Source organism: Vidua chalybeata, chromosome 1, assembly GCF_026979565.1.
Source record: "Vidua chalybeata isolate OUT-0048 chromosome 1, bVidCha1 merged haplotype, whole genome shotgun sequence".
Lineage (NCBI taxonomy): Eukaryota > Metazoa > Chordata > Aves > Passeriformes > Viduidae > Vidua > Vidua chalybeata.
In genome coordinates, this window is record NC_071530.1 from 93197268 (window position 1) to 93222918 (window position 25651).

General features: G+C 44.2%; 2 protein-coding genes across 2 annotated transcripts in view; both read right to left on the reverse strand.

Moving 5' to 3' along the window:
• Window positions 1-12593, reverse strand: part of PARD6G (par-6 family cell polarity regulator gamma) — a 64842-nt gene extending 52249 nt beyond the window's left edge. The window contains exon 1 of the mRNA XM_053943799.1: window positions 12496-12593. Within this exon, the coding sequence (XP_053799774.1) occupies window positions 12496-12567 (72 nt within the window). The 5' untranslated portion in view covers window positions 12568-12593. The remainder of the gene's footprint in view (window positions 1-12495) is intronic.
• Window positions 12594-17290: 4697 nt separating this feature from the next.
• Window positions 17291-25651, reverse strand: part of SCGN (secretagogin, EF-hand calcium binding protein) — a 75852-nt gene continuing 67491 nt past the window's right edge. Inside the window, exon 12 of the mRNA XM_053965943.1 lies at window positions 17291-17795. Coding sequence (XP_053821918.1) covers window positions 17781-17795 — 15 coding nt within the window. The 3' untranslated portion in view covers window positions 17291-17780. The remainder of the gene's footprint in view (window positions 17796-25651) is intronic.

Below are 25651 nucleotides of genomic sequence, written 5' to 3' on the forward strand. Positions count from 1 at the left end.
CTTAACTTTGAAGGTCCATCATTCATTATCATCATCTCAGGCATCCACAGAACCATTCCTCTCCAAAGCAGAAGTATTCACTCTATTGCTTTCAAAAGAAGTTATTCAGCTATTCAAACAACCTTAAAAAAATTCTTTGCACGTTTCCCATCAATACCACTGGGATCCCAACCACAAGACCTTTAAAGAAGCATGGTATGTGAGCACACAGCTTGTTATTAGAAAATACACTCACTCTACATGACCCCTGAATTTCCTGGCAATCCATGCAGCAGAAGGAAAGTTAGTTTTCATGGCTTTAATTTTTCTGTCACTCCACTGGTTTTTATTTTTAAAGCTTTACAGACCATTAAGTGCTTGTCAAAAAAAAAAAAAAATAGCAGGGGTAGGAGGGTGTGATTTGGCGCAAGACAACAGAAAATGTTATAAATCCATGAGGCTGTTTTAAGTAAGTAAAAGTGACTGAGATTAAGATTTCAGTGGTTCTTATTTCTGATATTAGAAACAAAATATGCTGTTAAGAACCAGAGGGAAGAATTTGATCCTGTGTTTAAGGAAATTACAATAATGAAAACAGGCATCTAGTCAGACTAAGCAGCTTAAATCACCTTTCTGGTACATTTCATTTAATACTTCAGATTGTATAGTATGAGTAAACTACTGTTCATCAACCAAACCTCTAAAGCCATCCTAACTCACTCTTGAATGCAGGGAACCACAGCCACAAATCCAAGAACAAGTAAGGCCGTAACTAGGTCCTCATGTAAGTTCTTATTTGCAAAGCCAGCCAATACCAGGGCTAGAAACCAAAGACATAAAACTAACAAGCATAGAAAAGAAAGAAGAAGGGGGAGAAACTTCTCTAGACAAATTCCTCTTCAAAATGGAGAATGACTTGCTTAGAGGTTCTCAGCTGTTATATCAACTATACATGCAAGCCACTCTTTTGCTGAGACTAACAAAAGTATGAATCACCACCATAATCATCTTCAAGCAAAAAGGAAAAAAAAGAGGCCAACATAACTCTACTGGCTTTGGGCACAAGCATGTTCTCAAATTACTTCCGCAGTTATGAAAATCCCACTCTTGAGCATCAAAGCCTAGTGGTGATCATCTGAAAGCTTGTTTAGTCAAATTATGCTGCTTGTTTGTAATATTAACTGCTAGTTCCAGTTTGGATTTCAGAGTGCCCATCCAAATGCACATAAAGTGAACAAACCACAGCTGGTCCCAATGGAGGAAAAAAAGTCCTCCTTTGTCCTCCACCGCCCACTCCTTTCTACAAAAATCTAAGCAGCAACTTACTTCTGTGGACACACTTAAAACCAAAAAGAAAAAGCTTAAGTCTTTTTATTTTAAAAGTATCCTAAAGGTTTTTTTTTTTTCTTAGATTCAAGCTAGAAAAAGCCATCTTCAAGTGTCAAGTTTAACACCTATCAACATGATGAACTAAAGGGGAAGGAACAAGACCTTTGTAGGTTTTGCTTAGAGTTGCATCTACTGTTTTGCACACCTGAACAGGATCCCAGGATTCCTTGGGATTCCCTTAGCCAAAATGCCAGGGCACTCAGACGCCAATCCCAGTAACCATTTGTTTACCAGACAGTTTGTTCAGGACCATTAGCACACATGGTACTGTGGAGGAAGCAGTTGCTGTTCAGTCTTACCCCAGGCAGTACAACACCCACTCTACACAGTCCCCTTGGACCCATGGTCTGCTGAGGGAATCCATGCTGCTCTGCCCAGCACAGCTGAGGCAGAGCTCAGGACATTGCACCCAGCAGGAAAGTGACATGGAAAAGGACAGAGAAGAGCACTATGGTTACTTGCACTTGGCTGGTATGACCCAAAGCTCAGCTTAATTTGCCACATGAGAAGACAGCTGGCAAAAGGGCCAAGCCTCCCAGCCTAGCCCCTGCAGGCACACTGGAAACTGCTGATCAGTGGAGCCTAATATGTGGGAATGCCATTGTAGGCTTGGGGCACTGAGGTCTGACAGGAATGCTGTCCAGTCAAATTGACTTGTTCACATGTTCAGCCTTAGGAAAGCCCAAGAGTCCATTTCATTTGCCTGGGAATAGCACAGTAGTAAACAAATGCAAAAGTTTTCACTTGTGCTTTCTCCATGATCCAGCTTTTTAAGGCAAGGGAGCTAGAAGGTGATTCTGTAGAGGAGAAGGGAAGAGTCAAGAGATTTAAGCAGATAATGAGAATGTCTTTCTTTTTGTTAAAAGGTTAGTATTACTGTAGTAACAGTTTAGCTGATTTATTCACACTGTGTATATACACAGGCAGCAACCATTGTCTGTCTTTTCAGAAGAGGGGAAAACACTGCTTCAGCTCATTCATCATCCCCCTAATGAGGCTGATAGAGAGTATGGCAGTAATAATGGGGTTTGCAGTGCCACTCAGCTTGGAGACTGGATGCTCTGCGTTGTATTCAGCCAGGATTTCAAAATATCATCCACCGTGTATCTTAAAGAAACTAGAAATTCTGATAGCCAAAACGACTGATCTGCTTCTCTAAGCCACAAAGTTCATCTTATCATATCCCTTCACAGAAAGATACACAAGGACTGGTGTCTGCCAGCAAAGTCTCTGCCAGAACAATACTGTATTTCACTGTTTGATAAACTAACAGTTTTAACAAGCAGATTAGTTTTCCATAATGAAGTAAATTACTCAGGCCTATTTAACTAATGCAAATACTGCATCCAGTATTGCAGAAGTCAAGGACAGGAGGAACACAGGGAACTTAAAAAGAATTTAGTCTGACAGAGCTTATTATGACTGATAAAAACAACTTAGAAACAACTGTACATTTTGTTTCACAAAAATAACCTCCACCCCAAGTTCCTCAAAGTATCAGCCAATCACTGCATTTGTTGTCTGCAGTTTGATGACAAAAAGCACCCAACAAAATGCAACACATCAGGCAGGAACCCCAAACAAAAACAGACGCCCAGAAAAGTGTTCTGATAAAAGTTGTGAAGACACAGCTAGCTGATCAAAACTTACACAGGCTGATCAAAAGCAATCAACTGCTTTCTTTGGCTTTTTTTCTGGCTAAAGGGTACAAGAGGTCAGAGGAGATGAGGGAGCAGGATTTTGAGGTTTGTTTACTTAGAGAGCTGTTGTTTTGTGAAATGAAGGAGTTATTTGCAAGCAAAAGAGAGCAACTCTTTTTTTTTTTCTTTAAATTTTAAGTTTCAAGATGTTTACGGAGCCAAAAATGAAGCCCTATGTTTATGAGGTGTCATCCCTCTAGTTTATTGCTGACTTTGAAATCAGGCTATTGTAATAAGAAGACATCAAAGAGCAACATTTAGCAATAAACATGAGTTACATTAGCCACCTACTTCTCTCATGAAGTAAAAAAATCAAGAACAGAAAGAAGGCTAAACACTTTCATCCCTGCATAGACTGTAATTTCTGCTTGCATGTGAGATTTTCAAAACTGGGAAGACCTAATCGGGGATGCTTTATCAGTGAAAATGAGCAGGGGGCAAGAAAAAGGAGGAGAGAAGACAATGTAAATGTTTTTGTGCTTGCTGACTTCACCTGGAACTTCAGAGCTCTGCTGTCACATTCATGTCTCTGTTTCTTGGTTTCTTTTTTCTCCCCCTGTTACACCTTTCCCAGCTCACACAGCATTCTCTGGCTCTGCTCCCAGCCTCAGAGTGGCTGTCACTAGTGGCAAGAAGCCACCAAGCAAGCAGATGTTCTCTGCAACAAGTTCTCTCTTCAATGGCTTGCTCCAGAGCAGCTCTGCTTCACTAAAATGATCGAGCTAGTGGAAAGTGTGAGATTTCATGCCCTTTCAGATCTCATTATTTCTTTCAAGAGAAAGTCACAAGAGCAAGACAGCTTCTTTTCTGTTTGCCCTTCATAGAAATCCCATGAGGGACACAGTTTCACTATCTTCAACTCCAAACTTTTTTCCTGATTGACATCATGCCATACTTCTACTCCTCTTCCTTCTATTCCCTCTTTTTTCCCTCCCAGGGAAACACAGCCATGCTTTAGTATCTTAAATGCTTAGAATAGTTGCTTTTACCAGAGAAAATCAGTGGTTCCCCTTCTTTTTCCTGCTTCTCTGACACAATGTTTCACATCTGATTTTGTTTCAAGAACAACCTTTGCAACACCTTCAACCCTCTCCAGGGGTCTGTAAGGCTCAGTTCAGGACAACACTTTCCTCTCTTCTGCATCTACTCAGAAGAGAAATTCTTATCTCTCTGTTCCCATCACCCTCAGACCACCTTCTACTCCCAAGATGCACCTCACATTCAGTCCCACAGATACTCGGCTGTCAGCTCAAGGGCAACTTAAAGCCAAGGTTACCCTTTCCCCTGCCTCACTTACTTTATTTCACAATTTTTGAAAACTAGACCACTACACTGCTTATTTTGCCTCACCACTGCATGGCAGACTGTGAAAATAGTTATACACAAAAACAATTTTTTCAGCCTGTTTGTTTAGAACCATCATCCCTTTCTTTGCCAGCCTTGTTCCAGTAGTTCCTCTCCTATCAAGTCACCCATGTAGCTGCTTTCTCCCTACCATCTCTGTCAGCACTCCCTCCAAGCAGCACACGGCCAGCTTTCCTCACTGTCTCTCCTCCTGATATTTAAACCCCCAGTGCCACTCTCCTTCAAGAAACAATTGTTTGCAGGAAAGCAAAGACTTTAAAATAAATCTGTGATTTAAGTGCCAAGTCTACCTTTCCAAAAGGCAGTATCTTCCTTTTTTGATTCCAGTCCCCTGCTTCTCTGGGAACAAACCAGAGTTTGTTTGCAAATGATGTGGTCCTGTATTTTTGTGCAACACACACTCTGACACATCACAGAGCTCAAGCACAAATACAGCACAGGATGCATACATCCATGGCATGTCACCATCAGCACGAGGGAGAAAAAGAAGATTTGGCACCTTGCCACCTGGAGGGACAAAGCAGTCAGGTCTGGTGAACACTGTGATAGCCCTGTGAGCCTAGCTTCCTGCAGAAATGCAGCCCTGTCCTACTACAGGTCTCCAGCAAGAGCAAACCACATTCAGAACATTTACTGAGAGGTATCTACAAGGATACAGGAAACCTGCAACCAGTAAGGGCTCTGGCTGGTTGCAAACTTATTTAAGACCTTTTTAGCTGCCGCCAGAGGCTTCCCCATGAGCTCAGTGCCAGCAACAGCTGCAGAGAAGTAATTTGATGCATATGTACACACACCCCTGGCCAGACCTGAAGGGGGACTGGAACAGCTGTGCAGGGAGGAAGCAGAAGGGATGGCACAAGGCTGGGTGGCCCTGGGACTGGTGTACCACACCAGCCATTTCTGCTTGAATTAACTTCAGGCATTTCCAATGAGAACGGGAATACCTCCGTACAGGGAGATTTTGCCTTCACGTAGAGGGAGGCAGCATCTTCCAAAGTACATTTCATCTTTTAACTCATGGCCTGCCATTGTAAAGGTAATTAGAGGCAAGCAGTGAATCCTTGGAAAACCTTTCTTGGTTCCTAAAAGCTCAGATTAAGTGCACACAAAGTCTCTCAGAAAAGGAATGATAAGGGACCACAGAGGAAGGCACTATTAATTACACCTCTGAAGCACTCCTTGGAGGTGGCTACTCCTGGAGCCTGTTAGACAGAGCCTGCACAGCTATTTTAACCTCACACAGGAGGCATTCCTTTGACTTGGCTGTAAACAACATTAATTTTCTGAGGTGCTCTTTAAAGTTGAAATGTCCATTGTTCAGTGTCCTTTAGGACTGTTTCAGTGTGGTGAGACTAAATTTGAGAAGACTACTCACATAAGACAGACTGGCTGGATGAAGTTTTAAGCAGATCAGAAATTCCCAAGTTACTAGACTAAAATGTATTACAAACAGGAGAGAAGCTGGAGGCAGGATCAAGAATGGGAAAGCTGGAACACAATACTGGAACACAAGACGGCAGCCTTCTGGTCAGTGCCATCCATCCAGTTAGCACAGCTGGTACCCATACCAATATACTTGCTTCAGGAACATTGTTGGAGGAACTACCAACTTTCTGTGACAAGACAGACCTGAAACTACATCAAACCTGAGCACCAGAGCATATCCTCCCACCACAGCATGCTCTGTGACACCAGGTAGCTCAAAGCAATGGTCCAGCCTTCCCTGTATCTCCTAGAGGCACTACTGCTCCCACAGTGCCAGAGTACATGTCAGAGAAGTGAGTTACACTGCACTGGTGCTTGCTGCAGCTGCCACCTGAACAGAACCATCCCCAGATGACTTGTCTGTGCCACACTTTTCAGCTGAAAGGTTTGGCCTCTGGGCTGTGAAGGGCAGCAAGCATGCACAGGACCTGCTGTCCTGGCTCAGCTGAAAGCTGTGGTCACTTTCTCTCATGGCACCTAGCAGACAGACTTAGGGTTACTAGGTATGACCACTTCAGAAAGCTATCCTACTATGAAGAACAAAGATTTGTTTGTAATGAGAGAGGAACCAGAAGTTTAGTAGGTGCTATTTAGCACATCAAAATAGGCACAATACCTACTGTGAAAAGCCCAGCAAACTGGGAGGGAAAGGAATAGAGGCAACACGTCTTAAGAGATTAATGTTTACAGTCTCTTTCTCCTGACACGTTTTGCAACAATCCAGACTGTCTCAAGTTGCTATTACTGTGGCACACTGTCTTCATTTGAGAGGGGGAAGCACTGCGGTTTTCTGAGTCCGTGCCACATTTGGTTTGCATATAATCAAATATGTTTTCAAGCTCAAAAACAGAAGTTAAATCAGATGGCTACAGAGCTTTTTACTGCACTTATTTTAGTTTTATGCCAGGTATGACAAGTATGACCTTAACTTGGAAGAATCTAAAGTACTGCTTAAAAACTTTAAGCAGACTTAAAGTCTGTTTTAACATTCTGTAGCATTTAAAAAGAGCACTGCTTTTTGATCTATTTTGAAGTGTGCTACACATGGAAAACTTCTCTCAAAACTTCAGAAGGCCTGTACAGCTTGAGGGTTAGAGTGAAATCAAAGTACACAAGGCTGGAAAACACCATTTGTAGACCTCTGTCAGTTAACACCAGACAGTGCAGAACCAGACCTTTAAAATCTCTTTAGAGGGGGCTATTAAGAGTAAGCTTGCTCTTTCTGCTATTGCTGCAATTTTAACACTGCTTGATGTTACACTTTACACATTTCAAATACACAATGGGTATATATACACTGCCATAGCTGAACAGTCATGTCCAGCAACAGTCATACAATAGCAGCAACTTTGGCAGGGAGGAAGATGCAAAAGGTTCAAACCATCAATCTTTATGTAACAGCACAGGCACACTTCTTCTAAGAAAGGGGGACAACACGTGAGCAGGACAAAGCACCCACAATCTGTTTGAATGCTACATCTATCTGGCAGCTGGGCAGGCTTGCTAAAGCACTGACTGCTACATGTGCCTCAGACCAAAACAGTCTTTCAGCTGCTAGTGACTTCGTAAGAGCATGGAGCACAGCTGATCCCAAACATGCTTTTTGTCTTTGAACACCGTAACACTATCATGCCTACTCAGGACACATCAGAAAATGAATGAAAATTTATTAATAATCCATTTGCGGCATCCATCTAAACACCAACATTTAATGCGAGTCAAAACAGGATAGGAAAGGAGAGTATTAAAAAATATGGTTACAATTAACTGGTTCTGTTTATCTTAATGGGTTTGCTTATGGTAGTAGGATGTTAGTCATGTTATTGTTAATTTGTAAAGTAGTTTGCAATGCAAGAAAACATGACACTACTAATAAGGCAGAAATGTGACAGTCAGCACGTGAGTCAGGTAGCTGTGCTTTTACAATCCTCAGCCACTATCAAAAGTTCCATTGTCCGAGAGGGTTCATCAACAACAAAGGGTTCTTCTGCAAAGCACTTTTATCAGGGAACAACGAGTACATTTAGCCAACTTTGAAATCATGAAAATTTGTTCTTACTAGTACATACAGTTCACAGGAATTCATATAGTAGTAACAAAAAAACAGTACTCTGCTGCTTTTAAGCCAGAAACATGGACCTGTCAGTTTCAAAGTAAAAAAAACCTCCAAAACACACTTCCATAAACAATTTAAAGTGCTATCATTTGAAGGCCCAAGGCAATCTTGTACCTCTATTATTCCAAAATATCTAAGAGATTGGAAAAGAAATTCACATTTGGGCTCATAGTTGCCCTCCTACTTGAAAAACTGAGTATAGCATTCAAGGGAACAAAAAACCAAAATCTCCTTTCACTCAGAGCAAGACAAAAGAAGATTGGCTACATGGAGTTATAATTCAAGAGAAGTTCCATCACTAATGTAGGAATTCCTGTTTTTAAAGCATTTGGTCTTCTGTAGGCTTATATTCATGGGCAAAGAAGCTTGTAACCTCTCTGTAAAGCTAAAGACAGAAAATGAAAAATAGGTTAAAAACTCTGCCTCTGGCCACAAGATCCCAAACAAAACAAACACAAAAAGCCCCACACATTGCAGGCACTGGAGCTCTTGGTAAAAGGGGAAAAAAGGGGAGAGAAAGGGTCATCTGGAAACCTTTTTCAGAGATTAAGAGGCAGTTTCTTGAGAGGGGACAGATACTTCACTTGTCACCCAACAGAGAAAAGGAGCCAGTGAGTACTAGACACATGAGAATACACAGTTGTTCTAAGCCAGCAAGATAATGTGTTTTCAGATCCTGTCTAAAAGGGCTGAAACATTAATCCTGAGCTACAGAGACAACACCTAGATAAGAACTGAGCTTCTAATTTATTTTGTCATGAAAGACGGGATAGAAGGGCTAAGGTATAATTACAATTCAATTAATATTTTCTTATGACATGTGCTAACTTCTAAGCAGGTTTCTCTTTACCCTTCCTCTTTTCTATCTAACAATAAGCTTTAAAGTGTTTTGATTTTAAGGCCAGCTCTCTGAGGATGAGGGTGAGGAAGGGAAAAAGCAGGCAGCTGGACAGAAGGGGACTTCTTAAAGAAGACGACTGCAGCAGTTTCCACCACTGCCATGTGTGAAATAGAGGTGTGCACAGATGGCAGTGGGTTTTCCCCTTCAGTATTTGCTGCAGCACAGAGACCCATTAAGCTTTTGTAACACAGTAATCCAGAGAAAAAGTGACCTGGTATACACCAAAAGGTACAACACAGTGCCACAAACCTCATCCTTCTGCAATGACAGAGCCAGAGAACAGATCACTGACAGTGTGCCCCCACAAAGTCACAGACATGAAAAATCCACAGACACAAGAATTGTGAGCTGAAGCATGCTTTGGGCCACGTTCCCAGCAGGGGTGATGGGTCAGGCTAGGTTCAGCAGAGCTACAGGCTGGTTCAGACCCGCAGAAATCCAATCATCCACAAACCACACAGGCCTACTGGACAAAAAAAGGGGAATACCGCCTGCAGGTTTTGACCCGATGGAACAAGAAGGATGCTGAAAACTGGAATGAGTTCAGCCATCAAGATGCTCTCTCCTTCTCCTCTCCCCCCCCTCCACCGCTTCCAACACACAGATACACACACTCTTTGTTTTTAACAACCCTCTGGCACACATTGAGAACCTTATAACTTAAGGATACTTGGGGATTTCCAGAGAAGTATCTTACCCAGCACAGTACTTAGTGCTGACAAACTCTCCCCTTTCAATAATCAAGGGCACAAACTGACTTTCAAGAACTTGTTTTTTGGAGAAAATGAAAGAAATTCAGAAAATCCAGAAAAATCAAATTTCACAGGATACATTTCTGAATTGTGACTAATGCAAGACACCAGCAGGATGCTGGTTTATCCTTAAGGAAGGAACCACTTGGTTATCATAACAGAGGCAGGGATATCAAAACCCCAGCATCTGCAGACTATCTCCCATCCAACACCCCACAACCATTTTTTCCCAGAGCTCCTTCTGATCAAACTCAATCTTCAGAGGAGAAAAGCTGTTTCACACCATTGTGTAAAAGCAGCACTCTCTCACACTCGGCTCCTCTGCTAAAAGGGATTCCACCTGCCCACGGACTGCCACTTCCCCAGCCTTTGAAAAGCCACCAAGAATCCCTTGATCCCCGGCCAGCAGCATGCCCTGGCGCAGAGGCTGAGCTGCACCCACCTCCACTCACCTGGCAGCCTGTGCTCTCAGGCGATAGCTGCAAAATCATGAGTTCTCAGACTCAACTTTCAAGTTCTCAGGCAAGCCCAGACAGGCTTCATACTTACAAAACACAAGCAACTAAGTGTTTAAAAGGTTGACTACATGGGGCTACCAAAAGTAGCATTACTGAGCCTTTTGGTTTCCCCAGCCTCAGATAGTCCATGCAAACAAAAAATCTCAACGCTCTGTACTTCTAGATGATTACAGTACAACAACACAGTGATCCACAGGGACAAGGCTGCCAGCATCACAACCCACCCTACAAGAGCATCGTGTTTTTGTAAGAGGTATCAGGTTTTTATACACCTTGCCCGGTACCATTGGCCAAGAGCTTTTAAGTGGACCTCCTTCAGATCACTGAAGAGTAACTCCGTGAGAGGGAGCCTACGAGCTTTACAGGCAAAATAAAACCATCGTGCAATGTCAGCACTGACAGTCTGCTACATCAACAGCCTAGCTGTTATTGTGTCCAAGTCATGCTAACAGTAAAACTCACGAGCACCAGGAAATTCAACAGCACAGCTTCCAGTGACACACACTGCAGGTTCACAGATCATCGCTGGGTGTAGGCCCTCAACAGGGTACTTTGAATTTAGCTTCTATTTTAAGTTTTCTCCCAATGCAATGGAGTTCTCCATACTAATTTCTGGGCTATCAGCAGTGACAACCCTGAGCTACAGAAGGCCTTTAGTCCCACCCATGCAAGTTTATTTTCCTTCCCTCCAAAAATCCACAATTATTCCTAGGCTTACAATCTCCCTACACATCACCCTGTGTCTATAGAACCAGGTAGGATTCACTTACAGAAGTCCTGCAGCTGTAAGGGAAGCTATGAGCTTGTTATTACATGGTTACTTTCTAATTGTTAATAGAACAAACTCAAGTTATGGCAACATTGAAGTAGAAGAGAGAGGATGAACTTAAAAATTCTCATATGTGGTCAAGGCTTTAGTTTAGCACTCACAGAATGTAAGGGGAATAATTCAAAAGACAGGATCTGGAGCGTTTGGGAGCCACAAGGAATGTTGTGGGTGAGTTACATCTCAGAACCAGATCAAGCTGAACCAACACTTTCCAGCTATGGAAGCAGAATGGAACTTTCTAGGCTAGTTGAGCCCTTTCAATTGGCAACAGCAGGTTAGGAAATAAGGGCCTGGATCCACATTTCAGGTGCCATGTTTAGAAATTATTGGAGGCTCCCTTGGATACAAGGTACTTCTCCCAGTGAAGCCATCTCTGCTCTATGTGTTCCTCAAGGCCATTTGATCTGAATGCAAATTTTAACAGCAAAAATGGACAAAAATGAGCAGCACCAAGCAGAGAGTCCCAAAATCACCACCTCCAACACCATCTGAGCAGGTGATCAGGGACTCCAGGAAAGGTTAACGTTATCCATACTCTTTTCAACTTCTGCATTACTTACACATTGCCTGTTACATGTGTATAAAACACGGGCTTTCAGGGAGATTTCTCAGTTTTGCTTAAATGCTACTTATTTTTGCCCTCAGAGGCAAGATTTTGATGTGCTGGTTCAACCGAGAGCGACCAAAGTCTCCTGAGGAGAGCTGAGCACGACCAACGCCGGGCACAGCCACCCGACACCATCCTTGCGGCGGCCAGCTCCGGCAGCCCAGCCGATCTCGGCTCCTTCCCCAGCACCACCAGCGTGCACAAGCCGCCGCCGGGGCCGGCATCCCGACACAGCCGCCGCAGGAGGGGGAAGCTTCCCGCAGGTCTCCCCTCCGGCTCCTGCGGCTCGCACCTACGGCAGCACCGGCGGGGAGACCCGGCCCCTCTCCCTCCCGGTCCTCCGCTCCTCTCCTCAGAACGCGTCGGGGCACTGGTCCCGCCTACCGGGAGCCGGTCGGAGCACCGGGCGGCTGAAACGCCCCGGGGCGGGGCGGGAGCGGCACCGCCGCCGCGCCTCCCGGTGCCCCCGGGCCGAGCCCCAGCCCGCCCGCCAGGCGAGGCCGGCGGCGCTTCCCGAGCCGCCCCGCAAAGTTATCGCCGGAGTCCCCGCGGCGAAACAAAAGACGGAGCAGGAGCGGCGGGCGCCGCGCCGGGGGCGGGCGGGGAAGGGTCGCGCCGCCGCCTCGGCCGGGCAGGGGCGGCTCGCCGGGAGCTGCGCCCGCAGCGCTGATCCCGCCTCTCCGCCGGCCGCCGCCAGCCCGTCCCCGCTCTGCGGGCTAAGCCCGGGACTCGGCTCCGGCCGCACCGGGCGGGGACGAGAGACACGGGGGAAGGGGGCGGGGGGCTCCATTCATTTTCGGGAGCACCACCGGGCAGGGGCGCTCCCGGCCGAGGCCGCGCCGCGGTCCTCTCACCTTACTCTTCACTTCCACCGCGCTGCACTCCAGATACCGCAGAGTCTGAGATTTGTTGAAACTCCGGTTCATCTTCCCGGCCCCGCTGCCTCCCCCTTCCCGCGCCGCCGCCGCCGCCTCCCGCGCGCCCCCGGCCCCGCTCGCGCCGCGCGCTCCGCTCCCGCGGCCACTTTGTTCCCGGCGCGCGCGCGCGGCAGCGGCCGCAGGGATCCGCGCGGGGCTCGCGCTCCGGCTGGGCCGGCGGCGGGCGGGCGCCTGGGGCCGGCGGGACACGCCCCGGACAGCCCCGGGCACGCCCCCGCTCGGCCCGGGCACGCCCCTCCCGCGGCGGCCGCGGGGCTCCGGCGCTCCCCGCGGGGCTGCGGCGCGGCGGGAGTTGGTGCGGGAAGCGGCACAAAGCGCACCCGCGGCACCGCCCGCCGCTGGCTCCCCGGGTGCCCCCCGGCGCTCGGAGGTGCCCGTTGTGCGCCTCAAAAGAGACCCGCACAAAGTTTTCCAGACGGCGCTGATTGTTCTTGAAAGAGGGTTGGGATCTGAAAAGTGCTGCGAGTCATTAATTTGAGACCACAGATCGCCAGGTTTGGGAGGAGAGTTTCCACCACGCCCTCCTTGAAATAAATCGGTGGACCGCCTCCCTCTGCTAGCAGCTCTGACTAATTAGGTAGGTTATTAATTAGTGAATCTCGAAGGAACTTAACTTCTTTACGTCTTCTGCCAAGGATCTTTTTAATTTTAACAGACCTTTTCCCTTCAGTCAGCATCTTTTAGTCACTGGGAGCCTTTGAAAGTGGTATTTTTTTCCTACACAATCCTGCCCAAAACATCGAGTCGTGATGTACAGAAGCTCAGGACACGGCGCAGACCTGTGCAACCAGTTCTCTGCTGCTCTACATGTGCTAGGATCGTCTGCCCATCTAAGCAAGGAGCACAAAGCCCTAACAGACAAAAGCCACCCATCTCTTCTCCGGGCTTGCTGGGCAGGTGTCAATGGCAGTGATGGGAATAAACACGAATTTAGGGGCAAAAAACAAGAACTGAGTTGACTTTTCATGTGACTCCAAGTAGGAGGATCAAAGCACATGGCCCAAATACAAACCGGCTCCATCGTATTGGAAAACGGACCTGAAATGAACATTTGCCACATGTTCTGGGCTTGCACTGTGTTTGGAAGGCTTGCTGTAAGTTAAACTGCAAAAATAAAGTCTAGAGAGCTGAGAAAGGCAATGTTTGTATGAACTTGATCTTTCCTCTTTTCATCTTAGCACGAGCAATGCAGCAGCTTTGCTTTCCTGCTGTGATGGCCAAGGCCAGGCTGTGGAGATACAGCATCCCCGGGGTGCTCAGAGGCTGAACAGCCCTTTTGGGATGTTTCGATGTAAAGATTGATCTTGAAATCCAGCAGCTGGATCTGTATGATTTAGTGCTTCAACATCTGGAGCAACAAGGCCAGTGCACTGGCATGAAGTTAATCAGTAGCTGGAGGATTGGTCTTCAGTCCAGTTTTTTGAAATTTTTTGTTTCAATTTCTTTGGTCAATTTTTGGTTTTTTTCTGTGTTTTTTTTTTTTTTTTTTTTTTTTTTTTCTTTTTTTTTTTTTTTTTTTTTTTAAGAAACAAAGTTCTCAATAGACAGAAACCAGCAAACAATTTTAGTCTTAATTTTAAATTCGGTACTTGTTGTATTTGTGATGCCCATTTGAGAAGTACACATTAAACTTGCTTGAGTTTATTTTATGCTTACTTCAGGGAGCACAAATGTTTCATTACCATCTCTTTTATATTAATAAAGACTCTTCAAACTAATAATGCCTACAGATTTGTGTGTAACTAGAGTGAGAATTCAATGAAAATGAATTTATACATATATATATATATATATATATATATATCTTTGGGTGAGATAAAAGCTGGTAACCCATACTGAATTAACAAAGAATGAAGATACATGTTTCAAAGCACAAAACAGGGGTTTATTTACCAGCAGAGCTAAAGGGATTTCCCCTCTCCCTTCCCCAGCCATTGCAGATCCTGTTCATATTTCCACCACCACATGAATAGACAACCCTCTTCTTCTCATCTACCCTGTCTTTGAAGCTAACAGGTACATTGAGGACAAAAGTTACTTTATTTGAGGAGTGAAGCTAGTATTTTTTCTGTTTCTTCTGTTCTGCAAGAATTTAGAAATAGTAGGTTACTGCTTCTTCTTTTTTTTTTTTTTTTTGATTCACCTGTAAGAAAAGCTGCTTTTTGGCTGTTCCATTCCTTCCCATATTTTCAACCCTGCATTAAACACATTATAGAAACAAGGTGAATACACTAATATGAGGAAATATGCTTTTTATATCACCAAAGAGACTACTGCTAGCAAAGATTCCTTTCAAATTTCTTCCAAAAAAATCTGATTTCTGCTGTTTTTTCTCAACCTGAGTTAAATATCCATCCTTTTGTAGGTCAGTGTAGACACCTTTAACCCACTCTGATCTGAGAAATGGACAGTTTCTGGATAGCTTATTAATTAGGCAAAAATTTGGGGTAATGTATGAGAAACTGGCTGTATTCGATGGTTAGTAGAAAAATAGAATGTTACATAAGTATTTATAAATTATGTATCATTTGTTGCTATTGTTTCTTAATAGCACTTAATAATTTATTCAAAGTGAACGCTTCTCAATCAAGCTTCCCTGAAATCCAACTCGGTCCATTCTTGTATATTCTTTAAGATACACATCCCTTTTTGCTATTTCCAAATTAGTTACAGCTTTAGCCCGTTTCCCCCAGAGCAGAGCTGAGGCATGACTGGGACAGCTCGAGAAAATTCCTTTTTCCCTTGCCTCCCCTTTCCGTGCCCGTGCTGCGCTGTACGGAGCGGAGACTTCGGCTCCGCGCACCGGCAGGACCCAAGGCTCCAGGGCTGCTCCCAGGCTGCCCCAGCCCGGGCTGCACAAGGCACAGCAGCCCCTGCCAGCTGTTTTCCTCCTCACACTCGCTCGCAAAGATGGTTTTCATTTAACTGCTTTTGCTCAGCCACCTTTCAGGGGTTTTGTTTTTTGGGTTTTTTTTTTTTTCTCATCGCTTGCCAAGGGCACAGCATTCCTTTGACGATTTCTATAAATCTTCATCTGTTTTAGTAATCTGTGGTTACTTTACCCTGTTTCTGACCTGCAGAGCTTTTAAATCACTGTTTCTTCTCACGTGCCCATCTCTCAGCCCTTTCTTGCAGTCTTGTTCCCAGATGCATGTGGAATGTGGGGGGCACATTTGCTGTCACCCAGCCCCTTCCTGCATGCAGCACTTCACCAAATACTCTTATTTCTTGCCCTAAACTGGGCAAGGAAGTCACAGTGTAGGGATCCTAACAGGCCATCTTAAAAAATATTCAGATTTTCCCGTTTTCACTGCTTTTCATTTACCAGACCAACAAAAAGTGCTGCAACATGTGCCAGACTCACATTCCTGCTATGCTGGTTTTCAGCTTGCAAGGGGCTTCCCCCTCACTGCTGTGTACCTCATCAGTATTAACAAGTTATCTACATGCTCTGAGAGGAAAAAAATACCCCAGACTCACATCCAAGGAGTTATTTTTCTAACTCTACACCCTGCATTGAACTTGCGAGAGTTACAAATAGCACATCTGAAGGGCTCGGGGAAACTGCTGAAACGACAGACTGGTTTTGGTTTCTTTAAATGTAAACCAAAATGAAGCATAGCACGGAGAAGGAAAGAGGGAGGATGACAGCTATTGTTTTGCTTGTAGCAAGCAATGTTCCTGCCAGAGTGAAGATGGTTTCTACTTCATCAAACTCAGAGTACAATGCCAGGGAACATCCAGTGCCCTGGTGCAGGAGCTACCTAGAGGGGAACAAGAAGAATAATGCCACCAGCCACAACAGTAATGGATGCTCCAGGACCAGAGACCGGCCACTCCAATGTTTTTCCATTGTTTCATCCCTTGTGGCAGTGAAATATCTTATTTTCTTTCTTTTTAAGAGGTTTTGCCTTCAGGTCTACAAGCGATGTATGTGCATTTAAGAGGAGAAAGAGCAGAGAGAGGGGAGGGTTGTTCTCAAGGCATGGGGAACTTGATGCTCCTTTTCTACCAAGGATGATGAAGCATTTGAGGAAACCTCTTGTGTGACTTTATTACAAAACACTTGAAGAAGGGAGACCAGAGCAGTAGTTGAGGGAATGGCACCTGCTGAGCTGCATGCAGAGCTCAAAATCAAGCATGAGGATGAGCACTTACCATTGCAGCTCCCAGTATGCATCCAGTCAGAGAGATGTGCTGGGGGGAGCGGATGGAGGTCCCCAAGCTGTCTGTGCACGGGGACTCTGGCTTCAGCAGATCAAACCAACATGCTCTTGTGTCACCTGAAAATTTTCCCATTATTTCCCATATTATATAACCAGTTGTGCTTTGACATGTATCAGTGTACCAGAATCCCAGCAGCCAAACTCTGAGCATCACAGGAGAAGAAGTAAGGTGGGTTATGAGATCATGTGTCCATTTTCCAAATTACACCACAATTGGGATTAAAAGCAGCAGTGCTTTACAAGGATGGGAAAGGTGAGTTTTGTTGCCAGAGATGAGTTTAGGATTGGAAGGAGGGAAGAGAGAGGATCATGCTCCTTATTCTGTATCCAAGGTTTGCTTTAACTACATGACTCACCAGGATTTGACATTTCCCATGAAATACAAAAATATTCAAACTTTATTTGTTCTGTACATGAATCTGCTGAATTTAATGATTTTTAACACCCTTTCAATTGCTTTGATTCTTGGTTTTCTGTTCTTTACCAAGGAGAAAACCAGGAAAAGCAATAACGTTTCCCAGATGTCATTCATTGCAGCAGAGAAATAGATACCATCCCCTCAGAGTGTCCAGAAGTAGGTCCTTCTACTTCCATGTAGGTTAAAAATTTTGTTTACAATGTGCTGCTCTGCAATAGCAGCTACTCATGATGTTAGAATGATTACTACAAATACTTTTAAAATATTATTGATTTAAAGGAATAAAGGCTGATCACAGGCCTAGGGTGTGCAAGCATCTGCCTGGTTCTCTTCTGCCTTTGTTGCTGGTCTTACTTCTACAGGAAACTGAAACACAGTTGGAAGTTGGCAAGTGCAGCATACATCTTCTAATTAGTCCAATGCTATCAAATAATTTATGCAGATGGCATCATCTTTATCTTCCCAAGCATTTTTTCTGTGTGAAACTATGAATACTGAAACACACTATGACACTGGAGTCATTTTCCTGCAGTAGTTATCCAAATTTTCTAGTGGAGTTAAGCTGACCAAATCTGGAAAGAAAATAATTGTTGTTAATATTTCCAAGTTAATGTCTTTTGGAGAAAACTGCTATCATGAAGATATAATCACAGTTTCCTTTGAAGTGCTTATCTAACTTGCTCAGTGAATAGAGAATCCTGCCTGTGGAACCTTTCTGCTATTCTTCTCAACCACAAACTGGCTTTAATCTCTTTTGGGTAACAATTTAACTCATCTGAATGCCATCTACCATCTTTGTTTCCTGGCAGCTGAAGTGTCAGGTCTGGTAACAGAGTAAGAGAGTATGAATTTTGCCCAGACTGTCTCACCCTTCACCAAGAGCACAGAGGTTTTTAGCTTTGCATGGAATGCAATTGACTGCAAGGAGCAACCAGAATGTTCAAGAGAATATAATTTATTGAGAAGTTCCACTTGGGAAGTGACTGAATGTCACCTTAAATAGACAACCCCAATATTCCTGAATTGCAGCTTTAGGCAATTTGTAAGGCACTATGTTTAGCTAGTAAGTCAAGCCCTCTCAAAACTGGTGCTTTGTGGTCTCACCTGCTAATAAAGGAAATAATAAGAAACCACCCTAGCCATGTGAGTCACACAACAAATAAATCTTTTCTATTTGCTTACTGACTTGAATTCCTAAAAAATGTAACATGCTGCAGCTGAAAGCTTCTTAGTAAAAATATCAAAAAATGTCAGATGACTTTTTAAGTCTGCTCTTTGCAAAATTTCTTGGGCAGATCTGCTAGAGCAGTGGCAGTGTTAAGATAAAGATAGATCAAAGATGTCATTCCTGCTTAAAAATAATAACCAAAAAAAAAAGGTTAGAGGGAAAGGTCACATATTCACATAGCAAACTCCATCTGATGTTTACTGCACATAGGTGTACCAGGCTGAAATCACCTGATCCTGTCAGAACTACTGAAGCCAACTCCTGTATGGAAAGGCACTGTGAAGCTCTAATTGGCTGGGACTGGACATAATCTCTTCTTCACCCACCTGATTTGCAAAGAGATTTGCCAAGAAGCGGCTTACTACATTGGAGATGTCCTTCAGCATGCCTTTGTGCCCTACAAACACTGAAATTTAAATCATTTGTGCACAATCAATCCTTTCCAGAGCTTTCAGTGAAGGCAAACAGCCTCATGTGAGGCCTGAAGAAGTCCTTCAGAGCAGCTGTTTAGAAATTCATGAAGCATGAGGCACATTATATTCTCTTCCCACAGGCTGAGGGCCAGATGTTCAGTGGGTGTAAAGCAACAGAGCCTCAGTGTGGCTTTTTTGGGGGGCCACAGTGATTTATACCAGTCTAGAATCTGGCCCTTTGTGTTTCAGCCAATTGACTTCCCTAACCTCTGCTGCTGAAGAGCATGGTTTTGTGAGGTGAGGAGGGATGGGAAGTGTTCAGGATTACTAGCTGAAGTTGCTGAAAAGAGAAATCTCTCAGAAGACTCCTGATACCACTTCTCCAGGCCAAATTGCTGAAGTAAGCACAGGTTTTTGTTTGCGATGCATTTAAATATTTTCCTTCCCTTGTTTCTGCTGCTAGCAATGTACATAGATTCTTTATATCTGTTTACTCCCAAAGCAGGTTCACTTTTCCAGCCTCTTAAGATCAGGAAATGAGAATATTTCTAAGTAGAGGTGATGTTCCTGTATTTTTGTTTTCTTCATAACTTGCATTTTCCTGAAACACGAGTGAGAATTACTCACGAGAGTATGGATTTCAGAATCAGACCTTTTGGTCATTTTGACAGTGTCATGGGAGGAAAAAACTGTTTCCCAGAACCAAACAATTTTATTGCATTCCAGAATCATGTGCAAAACAGGGATCCCATCTGTTCAACAGCATTCCCACTAAGTACAGTTCTGCCTGTAGCTCACCAGAATAAGCAGCTCAACAAAGGAGCCTCAGTTTTCAATGATAATGTTTTCTTCAAAATAGAAGACACCAGTAGAAAGGGTTTCATAATAATTTGCACATTTGCCAAGATATATTTTCTTAAATACTGTTTTGACTGCTAAGGGTACTGCAGAGTAGTAGAGCACTACAGCACACACTCATAAATTAAGCTTTCTCTGATCAGTTTTGCCAATTCTTCCAAATCCACAATAAATGAGTAAAAAATAATAATAAAAAAAGCAGAATCTCAGAACCCATGGATTAAAACTGGGCTAATATAGACTTCTTTGTTTTTTTCCTTTGACAGCTTGAAGAGTTTTGAACAAAGGGTGCCTGATTGCAGCAGTCTAGGTTTAGGCTAGTTTACTAGAACAATTCTACAATAAAAAGATTATAAATAAAAGAGAGGGGATTTAATTTATGAGATTCCACTAACTGAAGACCGGTGCCTGGGATTTTTATCATCCCCATGAACATCAGCAAGTTTTGCTTAGCAAGTGCAATGAAAAGCTTATGGAAACCCCAAGTTAGAGTTTTATAATTGCTTAATTCTGCATATCTCCATTTCTAAGTGTCTGCTTTGAGTTACTTCAAAGTCCTCTTAACAGTTTCTCCACCTGACTGAGATTCCCTTGACAGCTCTGCTCGTGCTTTTCCTTCAAGAATCTGATCTGAAAAATAAAATATCATTTCAATGCTTGATTGTGGAAAGGGATCGTTGTTGGTCTGGGGAGTCAGCCTTGCTGGTGCACATGCTTTGCCTGTGGCTAAAGAGTGATGCCCACCAAGCCCAGTTTGCCCCAAACTCCCTTGTTTCCAGGCTAGAGGAGCCTGGAAATACTTGTACCCAGCTCATGGATAATAGCAAGAGGGCTGGAAGGGATATGTCTTTCAAGACAGGGGCTGAAGTTGTTTTCTCCTTTCCTGTAAAGGTTCAGAGGGAGAGCAGGATGTCTCTCCAGCCTTATTCCACCCTTTTTGCCCAAAGTGCACCTGAGCTCGTCTGGTGCACCAGCATGGTTCTGCAACAGAGCCACCTCTTTCCTGCAGTCCTCCTATACCCAGAGCTCTGGGATCATCACCAGAGGGTGTCAGTATCCTGATCTCCCAGGATGTTTCTCACAAGATGTAGGTACTACAGCTGCCACCCACTGCACAGGTTTTCATGGTGGCTGGATTTTACCACGGTGCAGACAGTTCAGCGTGATTAGATTGTAGGGTGCAATGGAAGTATGCCTGGTTTGACTCCTTGGATTCAGCTGTAGGTGCAGGTGTCATGAGGGCCACATGCTGGGAATGACAGAGAGGTACAACCCATGGACAAACCATGGACAATTAAGAGTCATCCCTTGCCTGCCTAATGATTCATATGGGTGTCTTCAGGAGTGCATTCATGGTGAGCTCCCAGGTTTTTGAAAGGGGGGAAGTACTTCCTGGGCAATAATTCTTCAGGATTTTCATCTTTGTAAGAAAACTTTGTTAGGATTTTGCAGGAGCACTGGATGCAGTCTGGATGTAGTTAATTTTATCAACAACAGGTCAAAACTTGTTGATGATCTGTCAGGTGGGAGTGCACCTAGTGGCTAAAGTGGAGAGGCCAGCAGAGAGCTTGGGGTTTAGGACTGAGTAGCAGGTATAAGCTGGTCCCTCATCTTCTTCATTTGTAAATGAGAATGAAGAGAAATAGCTGTAACTCTGCATCACAGGCTTAGCACGAGGCTTAATTAATTTGTGTTTGTGACACCCTGCCAAAAAGGTGTTAAGATAATTAGAAACGTAACTCTTACATCTGTTCAGGGCTACTCCACTGGGGCCACAACCCATGATTAAGATTTCTAGCAGATGTCACAATGCAAATAGCAGTGACTTGTAAGTGGGAGTACAGTAAGGAGGAGCACGAGCAGCTCTCCTCCCTCTGAGGACAGGTACACTCAACGCCATCGCTGCTGCCCACACACCCTCATGTTGGGTGAGGGCCCTTCAAGGGATCCAGCCCCAAACCCCGGTGCTGCTCAGCTCCATGTCTGGGGCAAAAGGGAGACTACACTGAAAAATGGTGTTTTATGATAATCATGCAGCCTCTGCAAAGCAGATTAATCTCTTCCATGCCTTCTACCCTCACTGCAGGCAACTGCAAGAGAGAGGCACTTGCAGCACGCTGCAGGAAAGCAGCTCTAGTGACACTGTTAGAGATGTGAGTGACATCACTTACATTTTTTGGAACAATGGCCTTTTTCCCACAACTGCCTTGGCTTTTGTTCCCTTTGCACTGGCGCCATGCAGCTGGCTAGGATCTGACATTATTCCCTTGAGTTTCAAGGAGAAAGCAGTCCCTGGAGAGTGGGTGTTTGGAAGGAGTCAGCATAATGTTGATGGGCCCCAGTTGATATTCAGGGGGAAGTGACAGTAATTGGTTTTAGCCTGCTCCATGCTTCAAACTTGAAATTTGTTAGAAAAAATGCCTGTCTGCAGAACAGAGATCCAGTCTGTTGGTATCTGTAGGGCTTGATGTAGTGGCATACATGGACAGGAGGGAGATGAAGGTAGCTATGCTAGGTAAGGGCTAGGAGCTCCATGGTCTGGATCCAGGTGGGAGAACAGAGATAAAACATGATCCTGTAAATAACAACTGCACTCCTTACTCTCCTTCCTCTCCAGAGCAAGTCAGTCCTGTGCATCAAGGTGAATCTTGGTTCTCCTGCTCTGCTCTTCCCCTATTGCTTCTCTAAAGTTCCCCTGCCTCCTTTGCCTCACTGCATTCCTTCTCCTTAGCTGGATGCTTTTTCTTCTGTTGCAGCCTGGAGCTGTTTCCCACCAAGCCTGGGGTCCCTGATGCTCACAGGACTGATGGGGCTTTTACCCCACTAGGGTGTCCTGGCCTAGCATGACCTTCAGGAGCTGTGAGTGGCTAACCAGGAAAGGTTTTCTGCAAATTTAGCCACTCAGATCTCTGAAATTTGTTCAAACTGGGAGTCCTCACACATTTGGAAGAAATTAGGTACATTTCAGTGGCAATGCCATCAGTCTCCTACTCAGTGTACTCAGCAAAACACTGAGTAAAAATGTCATCTGCGTGAATACAATCTTTCTCTTAGGTCCTGCTAGTGTTAGGAATTTCCAAATGAAAGATCACACAATTTATGTCTTTTAAATATGGGTAAGAGGTACCTTCCCTAGCTTCTTCCTTGGCAATGGTAGAGCTATTTTGCCTGGGAGAAACAATACAAAATAATCACAAACAACCCCCTCCAAACCACAAAAATCCCAAACTGAAATGAACTCCCAACAAGACTTAACTAGCCTGAGGTAGGCATCTGGGGAAGATTTCAGCTTGCTCACTTTTGGCAGTGCCGTAAGGAAGCGAAGACAGGTTGTCATGCCAGGAAATGCCAGGCAACCTGAACCTGAGGCAGGCTTCTCCCCTTGCCTGCTGAGCTGGCCTGGACACTTGGCACTCCATTCCAGGTGTGTTGGCTGTGGATGGCAGGTAGCCTCTCTTATGGATTCCTGCTGGCAAGCCTGCACCTGAAAAGCAGCACAGAGCCTTTTCTACTTAATGCAAAGCAGTTTGAAGCATGTGAAGTGGTAAGGACAAGGTGAGGCATTTTGGGTAATCACTGTGCAGAGACTTGGCACCTGGGTTCTGAAATAGCAATTTCCTGGGACATTGATTCAGCACTAGTGGAAAACACACATGGACTCCTGGGTTCATTAGGAGGGGAAGGGCAAAGCTTCAGCAATGTCATTACATAAATCCACAGTGAATATCTCTCAGTTATCTGGTGTCTGGCCCCATCCCTCAAAGGTGGCATAGCAGAATTTGAAAAGGTGCATAAAGGGCCAACACACTGGCCACAGGTGTGATACAGCTTCTCTAATACAGAAGATGAGCTGAAATTCCATAGTCTAGGAAAAAAGAGGACTGAGAGGAGAAACTGGAGAGGTTATAAAATCATTAAGTGAATGAATCACAGAATGCTTTGAGTCGGAAGAAACCTTAAAGATCATCAAGTTCCAGCCTCCTGCCATGGGCAGGGATACCTGTCACTGGACCAGGTTGCTCAGAGCTACATCCCACCTGCTCTTGAACACTTCCAGGAATGGGACATTCACAATTTCTCTGGGCAACCTGTTCCAGTGCCTCACCACCCTCAGAGTAAAGAATTTTTTCCTAATATCTAATCTTAACCTATTCTCCATTTGTGCTGTCATTACATGCTCTTGTAAATAGTCCCTCTCCATGTCTCTTGTGGGCTCCCTTCAGGTTACTGGAAGGACACAATTAGGTCACCCCTAAGCTTTCACTTTTCCATGCTGAACAAAACAAATTCTCTCAGCCTTTCCTCATAGGAAAGGTGCTCTATCTCTCCAATCATCTTGGTGGCCCTGGACTCACTTCAAGAGGTTGATGTCTTTCCTGTGCTGGGGACAGGAAAGTGAATAACAAGTAGTCATTGGCAGTTGCTCATAAGACAAAATCAAGAACCTTCAGATGGAGGTTTAAAACAAAGAGAAAATATTTTTCCCCATAGCACTTCATTAAACAGTGGGATGTCATAGGATGCTGTGAAGGCTAAAAGATTAAATTAATTCTAAAGCACTTAGACTTAGCCACTGTCAGGGCTAATAAACACAGAGCTGCAGGTATGTTCTTTAGGTCTAGAAACCTCTGTTTGCCAGCTGCTAGAAGCCAGAACAACACATCAGAAGGAGCAGTACTGGTCCCAGGAGTATGCTGGTCCCAATCCTTAATTTTTTTTTTTAATTTATTCCTTTTGTATTCAATGCTAACATTTTTCTGAGGCTATAGACTGAGTGGCATTGCACATAAGGTGGTTGTTTTACTTACAGTGCAACTACTGTGAAAATGCACCATCTATCATTTGAGGCAGCTGGGAAAACAAAGTGTCCAAGACAGGGTTCTCTGGGCTGGAAGTTCATTAACACCCCATCAACAGAACTACATCAGGCATCAATTTGTACTGTTCATTTTCTACAAGTAGCTCCTTGGAGCACGAGTCCCTTCCAGCTAGCTTTGGTGGGTTGTGCTTCCTTGGGAAGGTTACAGTGTATAAAATAGCCATAAGCAAGACAAGTTCCAAGAATGGCTGCTGGTCTTTTCTCTTCATAAAAGGGATGAGATTGCAGTAACAGGCAGCATGTTTTAAGTTATTTTGTGTAGTTGTCTCAAAACCATTTCTTAGGGGAACAATAATTCTTGGGAGGAAGTGCCAGCTAAGAATTAATACTGATAAAACCTACATAGTTCTTCCTGGGGATTCTCATGGGAAATGTCTAGCTTTGCTATTTAAAATTATTTTTTGAAAAATGTGCTACCAGTTAGGTGTTCTGGAAATACATTAAGTAAAGGAGTGGGTGACAGGCATAAACATAAAAAAAGAATGGTGAACCTTCCGTCTCTAAGCTTGCCATGTGCAATTTGAGTACTCCTGAGAAGATAAGCAGTGCATTGGAACCTGTTTTTAAGCCAGCCACTAGATTACAGAAGCAGGCCTCCCAGTTTAAATCAGCTTCAAAGTGAATGACTGAAGAGTGATCCTGGAAAAAAAAATCTCCAAAGGTATATTTTCCCTTTAATACACTGCCAAGAGTTTTCTCTACAACAGGAAGAGTTACTTCACAGGGACAGAGAAGCCAGGATTGGCCCTCAAACATAGTAGCAGGAAAGTTAAAATGTGAAATTATGCTGTTAATGAGCCTAAGACAGTAAAGTCATTATCTCCTGTCAGAGAAGCTGGAAAAGTATGTGAGGAAGAAGAGCCTGTGCTGTCTGCAAGACAATTGTGTCTGCTAATGAACCTGTAGGAGTGAAAGAACATCAAAAACGGGCCAGGAGTCCTTCTTGTTTGTTTTTCTTCTGTAGGAATTTGTCTGAAGCTCTGTAGGACCCTGCTGTCTGCTGCCTTCAGGTTTCATCCAGATCATCCTTCCTCTGAATAAAGGGCCTCA